Consider the following 11,910-nt stretch of genomic DNA (forward strand, 5'->3'; position numbering starts at 1 on the left):
ATGCCCTTTGGGACTCCATATGTACCTGTAAATAATGTTTGGTGCCGTCGTTTTTCAAGTCAATGGAGTGAAGTTGTGAGGAAGTGTGTACACACAAGTTCTTTTTCACCAGCTGCAGATTCTTCATTAGGGCTTAAGGGCTGCACCCCATGTATACGTTCACATTCCTGTACAAATAATAAATAGATCTATCTATTTAGAGATACGATCGTATCTCTAAACAAATCGATGTACTTAATTCTGGGCTATCTGTCCCAGGCTGCCTACCCACCTCACTCTGAAGCAGGAGACAGAAGCCAGGCAGTAATCAGCTCAAAAGGGTGTCATTTTTTATATTTGTGTTTCTCTCGTCTTCATCGCTTGATTTTGCTCGAGAGAAAGTGTAATTCATAGTCGTTAAAATGCCACTCATAATTACATTGAAATTATGAAAATGTCACACACACCTTTTTTTCAGATAGATAATCAATCTACATCTCTTGCCTATTATAGTAATCTATGAGAAACCACGTAACGCAAGCCAGAACTAAAAACATATTCCTGTCTGATGAGTAAAGAACTTCCACGAAGTTCCACCGTTTATCAGACGGCGCCCGCTTCTTTCAATACTTTCCTTCCTTTCCACACAAAAGAAACAAGTGCTACCAATCAAAATACTGGAACTCTGCGAGCGGCAGCTAGGCATTCCAATCATCAATGCGAGTACAAGCGAGACAATCTTTTCTGTTGAACCTAACTGCAACCACCACTTGGTGCAGAAGACGAGGAGCCATCCAATCATTTTCAGACAGTTGCCACGAGGCGCGGCAGAGGGGCGGGATTCCTAGCAGTTTTTTGTACTGACAAGTCAACTGCCAACGACTGAGGAGATCGAAAGATGCCGCGAGGACATTACCGAATGAGCTCAGATGCCGGTTTGAAACGACCAATGGGAGTGTAGCAGAGGGGCGGGACGCTCGGGATAAGCTATGTAAGAGTGGGCGATATACAGTTCCGCAACCGCTGTTTGCCGGTTTATTCTGACGTGCTTGAGTTTGGAACTTGGACGTATTATAGTGCCTCTGCTCGCCATCAGATTTTACCGTGTAATTATTTGCCGATTTCTACATTCGCCTGCACCAACGCCATGACAACCACCACCACCTTCTCCGGTGTGGACCCCAGCGGCAGAAGCAGTTCTAGGTGACTGTGCATGTAGGGTGCTTTGCAGGGGGTGTTTGGGGGTGCTTGCGATGGGATGGCCTAGCAGGAGCCCGGGTTGAGTTTTTATGTTTTTTAATTTTTGCCCTCTTTTGATGGTCCCGTTGGGGTATGGATTCCTTGGCCTTCGGTGGCATATGGGGTTTCTTGGGCGTGGTTCTTTGTGTAATGCTCATGTTTGTGTCCCGTTGTTCCCTGCCGTCTAGCAATTTTTTGGCAGTTTCTCGTTTGGTGTTTTCCAATTCCAAGAGGCATTAGAGGTCTACTTGCTGTCTTTCCCAGACGAAAGAGTGGTCCTAGTGCAGTCACTAGCCGTAAAAGCCTGGCCGATGCTCGTCCATACAATAGTCACTGCGCCACCTATGCCCTCCTATACGAGTGGTATTTAAACTGATCGTATTAAAGTGGCCCTTGCTACAACCAAGCTTTGTCGCATTGCACTCGGTTTATACGAATAAAGAATTATGTATGTCATCGTTCCATCTACGTCGTGTCTACCCCGTCATTGTGAACTGAATACCATCATGATTGCACCCCCTCGCCAATTTGTACCATGGGATAGCTTTAGCTGGCCGTCCCTAGTCGTATGAATAGACTATGTGTGGGCTGTTGTGCTAGGAATGCAACTGTCGCTTGAGTGATCTTGTACGTTCTTGGTCCCGGTCGGCAGGGTCGCTACATGTTCCGTCACTCACCGGCTCTTGGGGTCCGTGTATTGTCGCCGTGTTGTATATTGGTTTTCTGAGCTTCTGACCGGTTTATTCCAGCCACTGGTTCTACATAGTAATTTGGCAGTCTTTGGACTTTGCCTGCTTCCTTTCTCAATGCGCATGTGAAATCTTTTGTTTATTGTGAACCTATAACTAGGCTAAAGATGTCGCAAGGTTACTTATGGTTATTGCCCGAACTAGGAGTGGGGCCAGTTTCTGATTCCCGGATGACTGCGTGACAAGAATTTGCCAGGATTTATAAACGGTGCCTAGATTTTTTTTTTTTATTACTCTAGCGAGGACTTTAATCTTTTTCAGGCAGTGATAAACGTCTATAGTTCCTGTGCGCCAGGAAGCAGAAGTGTACCCAGTCTAGCTGCGTCAGTTGGCTTGATGCACTCATATTTCCGGGTTTATCCGGGCGGTGAGCTCACTCGCTGCATGCATGGCAGTAGCGAGATGACCCTCCGCCCCCCTTTTCTCTTAATCACCACGGCCTTTGGGGCATAGTTATGATCACATCCTGCCTGGGTTCTGAGCAGTGTCCCCGTCATGTGCTGGGTGTGGTTTCCGCCTCTTCGTTGTGAAATCCGGTGCAGCTGCTAGAGGAGCAGCGCCCCCTTCACGGTCTGCAGAGGCCTCTCGCATAATAGCTGTGCTAGTTTCTTGGCGAGGCCCAGATAACACTGCTTCGACAGCACCAATCTAGAATTGCAGGGTGGCGTCTGCACAGTGGTCTGCGACTTCTTACAGCTGTCTGCCCTCGTGACTCCAAAAACTCCCCTTTCCCAAAAAAGTATCAAATCTGTAAACGGTACACTGGCTACCTTTGCGTCTAAAGTTATAGTATGAACACCCTTTTTAACTGCGCCTGATCAACATTTATTTGGGAATTAAAGCTTGAGATGTAATTCGACGATGTAACTCGACACTTAACGTTTGTGTGTGTGTGTATATATGCCCGTATGTAGGTGTGTGTATAATATGTCTATCATACACGCTTGGACGTTCAGCAGTATATGACCGCTTGGGGTAACTTAGAAACAGTAATCCTTCGGCTGTTGAACTTGGTGATCGAGTTGGTTCCGGTAAGTCTTGTTTACCTGCTTGATAATTAGTCCGTGTAACACTGAAGGTTATTTTCGGTGAATATTGTAGGCCGTGTGCATGGCTTTGTATACAAGACATTTGAGTTTGTCTTGTAGCTTTTTGTTGGTATGTACAGTTTAGGCGTGTAAACGATCCGAATGTACTAAATGTGGCTGGGTTTTCTTTGCTTAGGGTTTTGCGGCCACCTGGAGGGGCTTCCAACTTCTCCCTTGGCTTCGGCGAGCAGTCTGATCAACCAGTAAGAAAGCACAGGATGGCATCCAATATATTCGGCCCTCCCGATGACCTCCCAGCTCCTAAACCAGGTATAGTCAGCGTTGCGCATTAAACACCACTGATGCGCTAATGGCCTGCACATGTCCAGTTGCCCACCATTGATTGGTTCCTGTGCGACCGTAGATTCATTTAGTGCCAGCTAACTAAGAAATTGTTGACTAAATATAGCTTTTTTTCAGGGCGAGAGAGCGAAGCAGAGCCATCAGTACCGCAGAGAAGACCGCTGCCTGGTGGGGAGTGTGGTGACTCTGCTGAACAAACGGTTGGTGGCAAGGCATTTTACCCCTAATTTATTTGGCTTCGTCTGATTTTGATTTTTGCCTCCCAAAAGTTTGCTATATTTAAACTGATTTGAATGTTAAGTTTTAAGCTCTAAACGTTGAGATCATATTGTAAATGCATATGAATTATTGAAGTTCTCTGTTAAGCTCCTGCCCTTGTCTTCAAATAGGGTGGGCTGGCAGATGGGTTGTCGGAATTGCCTGGACAGTCTTAAGGTTTTGTCTAAGTTTTCTTCTCCACTAACAAGGTTTTTATTTCTTATTTTAGGGCGACTCCGAAGAGTATGGTAAGTGTTTGATTTGACGTTGTTTTACGGCTGCCTTTTGGACTGTATTATGTTTTTGCTATAAATTAGTTTGATATCTCCACTTTTAACAATGTTGAGAATAGTGTTCTGTGGCCGACTTGGGGATGCGAGGTGCTATTTCAGACAGCTGTAAGTGCTGCGCAATGATTCTGTCTATAGAAACAGTGGTCCTTGATGTAACTCAAGACGCAATTAATGTAACTCTTATTGTTAGCATAAACAGAATCTGTACCTGAGATGTATAATTTGCAGATGACAATATTCATTGCAACAAATCCAACACATATAGATCAACAGCCAAACTTACTTGATCTCACGTTATATCACGATTTTATTTACATAATGCTAAAAATCAGTAATCAAAAGAGACTGCAAGTGAATTGAAAAGGAAAATAAGCTCAAAGGGCAGAGTTAAAATGATTAAGTACAACTAAAAACCACAATTTTTCAGTTGAACAAAGGCCTACCCATACATTTGTAACAGACAGTGGGAAGGGGGGGGGGGCAGGGACAGGGAAATTGATACGGTGTAGGCCTTAGGTTGGGGGAATAGCCGTCGACGTTTGCATTTGACTAATACGGATCAGAATTGACCGGACTGCTTACTTCGACTAAGAGGTGCTGCAGCTATTTCATCGTAAAGAAACTTTTTGAATAGTGCGACTTTACTGAGAACTGCTGATACCTTCAGTCTCGGAGCTACGTGCGGGGTCGTTCCTCTACCCTTGCTTTCCATTTGATTACATTAAAACTTTGTTTAGACGCCTGTGGTTCTAGGCGTGGAAACATACGGAGCAATCGTCAACTCTTTCAATTTGGATCCTTTGATATATTCAATTTAGGTGGCCCGTCCAAATCATATTGACGTGACCCTCTCGTGTTACCTTTGGCACCCCGGTACCCGCCCCACCCTGTCCTGAAGAAGACCCGCAGCAGAGGCCTGGAAACTGCCCCTTCTTGCGCTAGGCTCGAATCGTCGACGGCTATTCCCCCAACCCAAGGCCTACACCTTATCAATTTCCCTGTCCCTCCCGTCCCCCGCCAATCTGTCTGTTACAATTGATGTATATACAAATGTATGGGTAGGCCTTTGTTTGTTCAACTGAAAAATTGTGGTTTTTAGTAGTACTGAATCTTTCTAACTCTGCCCTTTGAGCTTATTTTCCTTTTCAATTCACTTGAGCACCCACTTAATTCCTTCCTCTGTCCACTGCATCTTGCAGTCTCTTTTGATTACTTATTTTTAGCATTATGTAAATAAAATCGTGATATAAAGTGAGATCAAGTACGTTTGGCTGTTGATCTAGATGTGTTGGGTTTGTTGCAATTAATATTGTCGTCTGCAAATTATACATCTCAGGTACAGATTCTATCTGCTTATGCTAACAATAAGAGTTACATTAATTGCGTCTTGAGTTGCATCAAGGACCACTCTGTTTTTAAAGACCAATTGTTACCCAGGTCCTGTGATTGGGTTCACCCCATTGATCCAATGGCGCAATGATTTTGGTCTACAGCGCTAGTCTTAAGAATACACTCTTTTCAAGTAGGGTTCTTTGCTAGAAAATCTTATGACGGATGTATTTTCTATCACGTGGTATAGAATAAAAAACGTGCTTGTATAGTTCATATGCAATAGTAGAAAACAACTGATTCTGTTGGGTAATACAACTGCTATGATCTGTGTAATACAAATGCAACGATGTATCGACTTATTCGCAACAAATGAAACAGTTTCCTTGAAAAAGCAAATGAAACCTTGTAATAGGAACACACCAGAGGAAGATTTGCCAAACTGTTTTTTAAAAAAAAAAAATATCCTTTTGTTTCACGGAAATAGAATATGGCTGTCACAAACACAATTAAATTACGGCGATATAAGTGACTATTGTGAAAATGAGTGACATATGGTGACAAGTGAAGTCAGTGGTGCACTATATACATGACATACTTAAGTGATAAAGCCAACTTTAATTCAAAACTTCTGTTCTTCCCCTAATTTTTTTACATAATACAAGATCCAATGATCATTTTGAGATGGGGTCAAGAAGACTGTACCAACATATGGGACAATAACGTTGTTCCCTCAAAAGGACTTGAATGTAGCATAGATTCACATGCTTGAATTGACCAAAATATGGCAGGGAATTACTCTGCCCAGGTAATTACCATTGGCTGATATCATTCTGCACATCTATTTTTGTATCGTTTGTTACCATAAGTGGGACGGGTATGGTTAGACTTGGATCCTGTGCACACGGTCACTGAAGCCAAGCTGTACCTGGCTGAGCCCTTAACGAGTCCAGACCGGACTTGGACTGCATGTCTTCTGGTTCAGGTAGGACCTGGCTTGGGTCCCATTGAGCAGGGTCAGGACTGATTTGCATATAGCTGGCTCCAAACTGAGTTTGCATGTTGAGCAAAATAAAGACCGGCTGGGATGCGGCCTGAATAATTACCGGTGGCTGTGATCAATTCAAGCATTCCACCCAGTCATCTTGTATACTTGGTTGTGTGATCCGTACTGCACCCAGTGAAGCTAAGCGTAACTACCATCCGACACAACCAGCCTCCTGTCCCAGTGTCTATTGTATTGATCTCTGGTGCAGGTCATGTGAGTTTCAGGTTAAGCTTTTTTTGGTTTTGCTTTTATTTGAAATCCATTAACATTGTTGCATCCCATTAGTTTCCTAGTTTTGAGGTGGAGCGGGTAAAGTAGCCTCTGCTGTGGCTAGACTGCTTGGGTTGTCTGCCAGAGCTTCTAATCTTACTTTTTTCAAAACGGTTTATTGACTTTGTCCATATGTTCATATTTACAGGCATTTGATTACACAGTAGTAGTTGGCTTGCGTTCAGTTCGTAGCTAATTGTAAAATGGGCATAACCAGCAGGCACTAGCGCACTAACCAGCTATGCTGTATACTAAAGTCATTCAGCATTCTTAAAATTCGAGTTTTACAGATGATGCCCTTGTTGTCCTGCTGGCTAACTAATCTAAAACGAGATAATCTGAGCCTTGACTAATCTGACACCTTTTCTGGAAAGTGGGATTGTACACCTCCATCCACTTCTCTGCAATTTAACTGATTCACCATTCACTTTTACCGAGAAATTCCAAGCATCTTGCTCTGAATCCAATACCCCCGCCCCCCGTATATGCTTACATTCTATACTCAATCAGCCTGCTATCACACTATAGCGGTCTCCCTTCAAAGCAACAGTTTTCTAAACTTGGATTCCCCTTTTAATTCACCTAGGGCTCAAAATCCTAGCCAAATCCCGCACTCCTTTGAACCATGGCATGTCTTGGGCTTTTCCTGATTCTTTGTTACTCTACACCTCATGCTCAATGTCCTTCCACTCACCTAAATAAAGAACGATTATTAAGTGCCCTGTTGAATCTTTCAACGTGCTCATAGCGTTTGAATTCTATAAGGCAGTGACATACCATGTTTACAGAGATTCCCTTTCATTTTCCAGTTAAGTAATTGAACTTCGTTTTTGATCTTGGGGAACCTTTCTTGGAACACCACCATAAACAAATAATGCTCTTGGAGGCTCCACCCGTACACCATGTCTGGCTACTTTGAGTAATTGCTAACTTCAGGATACTTTGAGTGATGGGACAGAAGAGAAGGCCTAACCAGGAGTATTTTATCACTGTTGCTGCATCGGAATACTACCCTTCGAGAAGCGGGACTGGACACACAGGAAGTGCCTCACACCAGCATCTCTATCATCAAAATAAATTAACACAGTAGCTCAATTCCACAGGCTGATGTACTACACCCTTTGTCTGGGCGAATGTATTAAATTATGAGGTGGTTTCTGCACTGTAAAATGCTGTTATGTCTCAAGTGATTCAGTCGGACTGTTATGTGACCATGCTCGGACTGCATTGATCGAATTTATTGTGCACTGCTAATAAATTACTTTTCAGCTGTGTGCAGCGACACTTGAAGAGGATTCATTCCTCTGTCTTCATAGCTGCCATATTGGCCAGGCAACACTTTTATGCATTGTTAGCCATCAAATACAGTGTTTTACTAGAATATTGTGTTAGATCTAGCTAATCTAATCTCCATATTCGAAGTCCTTTTATGGAGAAAGTAGACCAGTATCAATTGGTAGGTAAGTTGGCCAGCAATTCCTCCTTTGGGGCTATCAGCTGTTTATGCTCTTAAGCTAACCCACTTCCTGCAGAGCTGAACGGAAGCACATTGGTTTGTAGTGAAGTATCTTAAGCACAGGCAAGCATCATACACCCATCAATATAACCGAAGATACTAGTGTAGTCAAAGGTGAAGACCAGCCTACCTAGGCATTTCTCGTCGTGTAAAGGATTCTATTTCAAGTACACAGCATACTCTAAAAGGTTTGCAACTAAGCGAGTCCTTGGTTGCTAGAGTGCCCAAGTGATTTTTATCTTCCCAGTTTTGAGAAATCATGATTTGTAGTGTTTTTGATAATGTCCATTTCCATACTATATAATTTACTGAATCTTGATTGGAATTGTTTAACCATGTAGTTGAATTTCTAATGCACACACTTTAATTTTGCAGAAAACGTTGAGTCAGATAACGTTATCCCGTCTGACAGTGAAGTGCCTTCCGAACCAGCTCCTATAGACTCTGCCCCGGTAGTGCCAGCAGCAGTGCCGAGCAGAAGAAACCCTCCCGGTGGCAGGTCCACCCTTATACTTGGTTAATGCTGTTGCTTCTTGCTGATTCTCAATGTTAGTCTTATTTCTGTGTTTGTGAACTGACCTTGCGCCTGGACTGCCCTTTTCCATTTCTTTTATGAAGCACTTTATGTATCTGTCCTTTTTTTAAAATATTACATTTTTCACTGTTTGTCAGAATGGCGTGTAAGTTGTAGGGATTTCTGTAGAAACCTACAGTTTTCATGGTGTATTACATAATGAAATAAAGTGATTCTGGTCAATGATTAAGACTATTTCCGTTGGCTCGTCGACACACATTAGTATGTCATTTCTTTGTTATAGTAGTGCACCCCATGTCCTGAGAATATACTTAACTGATACATGATTATCTAATGGCACTATAAATAACCCTCCTAGTACTGGACTTGTACTGTACACCTGAGCCCAGCAGTCCCTTCACGGACAATGTTTTATTACTGGTAGCTTGAGCAATTCAGTTTCCTACACATAGCATAGCTTGTGAGAGGAAAGATTCTAGGTCATAGGTACCAGCAACTAACAGCACATCATTGAACCAAGGTGAGTGGCTATTTCAAAGAGGTAGGACTTAAATAGCTAGTATTGTGGTGCGAGGGTATTGGAATATTCTTCTCTATGCTATCCGAATATTTCAATTAAATCTCTTTGTAAACTCTCTGGGTTTAAAAGCCCTGCAGCTACAGTGACTTTCATGGCTCCTATGTATGTGACCACAGTGCTACAGCAGTAACGGTTTGAAATGGCGTACACTGAATGGAGGGAGAAGTCTACTACAAATTGTTAATATGCTCTGACAAACAGCTTTTCTTGGTTTTGGCAGAGCTGAAGGAGACCCAGTGCTGCTATGGTTCCAGCAGGGTGTACTCTGTAAAGTGGAAGGAAGACTGACCTTTTCTTGTCCTGTTGCTGTTGAGTTACAGGTGGCCAGCTGTTTGGTATAAATAAGTCTGTGCATACCTAATGTTTATAAGTGCTATGAATTGCTTAAGATTGTAGAATTTAACTTATAAAGGGTTGTGCATTTTGTAACCAGATAATGTGATACAAATATCAATTAACATGGGGCGGGGGGGGCTCTAGTGCTCTTAAACCGTACATGGGAGCAAACTACATTAACGCAGTGTAGGTTTGTATGCCTCACTGTCTCATGAGGGTATCCTAGCACTTTGCAGGTTTGGTGCTAGTCTTGAAGGGGCTTACTTGAAGATGCAGGCCTTTAGCTTCTAGTGGCATTCAAGATGAGGTGACTCGTGAGGTGGTAGGTTGTTCCACACTTATGGGGCGATGTATGAGATCTGATTTTGCAAATTTGTGTAGTGCTTTGTATTGTTGGCTAGAAGCTTTATTTCTGCATGCTTATGTATTGGGGAGGCAGTGTAACTTCTGAAGTAGTGAGATTTCTTTGTGGCTGGTGATCCCCGTGTAGATGGTGTTACCAAAGTCCAGTCTGCTGGTGATTGGGCTTGAGTAACTTTTCCTGGTGTTAAGTAGCCACTTTATATTTCAGCTTCAGGTGTGTGGAAGCATGCCATGCTGGATTGGTCCAATTTGCTTTCGATCTTAAGGTTGTTTGCTGGTAATGGGTCTGAGGCCTGTATGCTCCCCAGATGAAGTTCCACATCAATGCGGTTTTATTGAAGGTCACCACTTTGGTCTCGTCTGTGTGGCGGTCATTCTTCATGAATTTAGTCATGCACAAGTTGAAGTTGTCCCTAGTGCTGGGTGCCTTGTTGGCAAGGGACTATGGGCTTTGTTGTGTGCGTAGGGGAGATAGGTGATTTGTACACATAACATCTGCCAGTGGCTTAATGTAGATTTTAAACTGTGTAGAACTCAGCAAGGAAACATTCAGGACTCTGCAAAAGAGCATCTGAGTATGGTGTCCTGTTGACTTCTCTGGCTGGCTGTACTGTGGCTGGCTCTGAAAGCTGATAGCGTGGTGTTGGAGAGCTGGTGGTTTACAGGGTGGTCTGTGAGGGGTCTGGCTTTCAAGTACCATGGCCTGGTATGGCACGAGGGAGGTCAGAAGTTCAAGAACTTGGCTGGGGCTGCTGAGGGCTTTCAGGAGGAGGTTGGCATGGTATGCACAGGTGTTGGTCCCTTGCTCACTTAGCCAGGCTAGCTTGAATTCAGTGGCAAATGAGGGGTTGCCCCAAAACTGGTCCAAGGATGCTTGTTACTGGTCAGGGGAAGACCTGGCTTTAAAGTTCAGGCTGGACTGTTCCCGTGAGGAACAGGGTCAATACTGATTTGCTTATGGCTGGGTTTGAACTGGGGTGGCGGAGTGAGCTAAAGAACGATGATGGATTCAACCCAGATCTGTGACCGGGGTTGAGTCAGAAGTTTCATCGCTCTGTCCATTTCCTTGTGTTTGCTCAGAATTGTTAATGTCGTTCAGTGATGATTGGATGACTACCCTATCAGAATATAGGGCACATTGTGCATTTAGTTTCAATATTGATTTCAACCAAATGAAAGCTTAAACTTAAAAAAACCAAGTGGTAGATAAAAAGCTGTTTCATGTAATTTCTTAAACTACTTTAATGTAGATTCACTGTACACTTTGACAAGTGGAAGGCTATGTGATAGTGAAAGTTAATATTGAAGTGTGCATTATGTAACTATTCAGTAACTATTATAGAAAGGGGCACAACAGGCTGCATCAACTTATTCTAATGGTTTAGTGGTGTGCTTCTTTCTTGCTATGGCCATTGATGGCTAAGGGATAGAAGCTAGCGATTTGTACGTTATGAAGTGTGAAGGCAATATATTGGGATTCCACACTAAACGAGCTGTATCTCTGACTGGTGCTATTGTGGGTTTGGTTTCAAGAATGTCAATATTTGATTGGAGTTTATTTTCGAAGCCATGTCTTCAGCGTAAATAGACATGCGCTCCCCCCCCCCCCCACCCCCCTGTGGCACCTTGGACAGCCTTTGCTTATAAGCGGTTTTTAATATTTAAAGTAGGAGAACCCAGGGAAGAAGATTCCCAGTATGCCTGAATCAAGGGACATCCCCAGAACATATGGAAGAAAGTGCCCGTATAAAGCAAAGCAACCTTAAACGTGATTAACCCAAACAACTTGAGTACTCTGTAGGCCTGTGCATGCAGAAAGCTCTAGCAAGACAGAGTCTTGAGGATGACATGAGGCCATGTCAAAGACAATCGCAAGAACTTCATAATACTTCCCAATGTACAACACAATGCACGTTTGTGCACCACTGTCTATAGAATCACATACTTCATCTCTCAATGTACAACATAATGCACATTTGTGCACCACTGCTCATAACACTGCACTTCAAGACCAAAAAATACAT

At 43.2% G+C, this 11,910-nt stretch overlaps 1 protein-coding gene across 1 annotated transcript; it reads left to right on the top strand.

The window, feature by feature from the left end:
- Positions 1 to 556: 556 nt before the first annotated feature.
- Positions 557 to 8,832, top strand: JPT1 (Jupiter microtubule associated homolog 1). Its single transcript, XM_086930780.1, has 5 exons — positions 557 to 1,182; positions 3,192 to 3,325; positions 3,476 to 3,558; positions 3,846 to 3,864; positions 8,448 to 8,832. Exons 1-5 carry the CDS (start codon positions 1,127 to 1,129, stop codon positions 8,591 to 8,593), a joined length of 438 nt encoding a protein of 145 aa, XP_086786906.1. The 5' UTR covers positions 557 to 1,126; the 3' UTR covers positions 8,594 to 8,832.
- The last annotated feature ends 3,078 nt before the right edge of the window (positions 8,833 to 11,910 follow it).

This window comes from Lissotriton vulgaris, chromosome 7, assembly GCF_964263255.1.
Source record: "Lissotriton vulgaris chromosome 7, aLisVul1.2, whole genome shotgun sequence".
NCBI classification, from domain to species: Eukaryota; Metazoa; Chordata; class Amphibia; order Caudata; family Salamandridae; genus Lissotriton; species Lissotriton vulgaris.

Bases quoted from the DNA above. Each gene is read 5' to 3' on its own strand.
- JPT1 (XM_086930780.1), top strand. From the start codon at position 1,127: ATGACAACCACCACCACCTTCTCCGGTGTGGACCCCAGCGGCAGAAGC. The intron at 1,183-3,191 runs GTGACTGTGCAT...TTCTTTGCTTAG, and splicing joins AGCGGCAGAAGCAGTTCTAG to GGTTTTGCGGCCACCTGGAG. The intron at 3,326-3,475 runs GTATAGTCAGCG...GCTTTTTTTCAG, and splicing joins CCTCCCAGCTCCTAAACCAG to GGCGAGAGAGCGAAGCAGAG.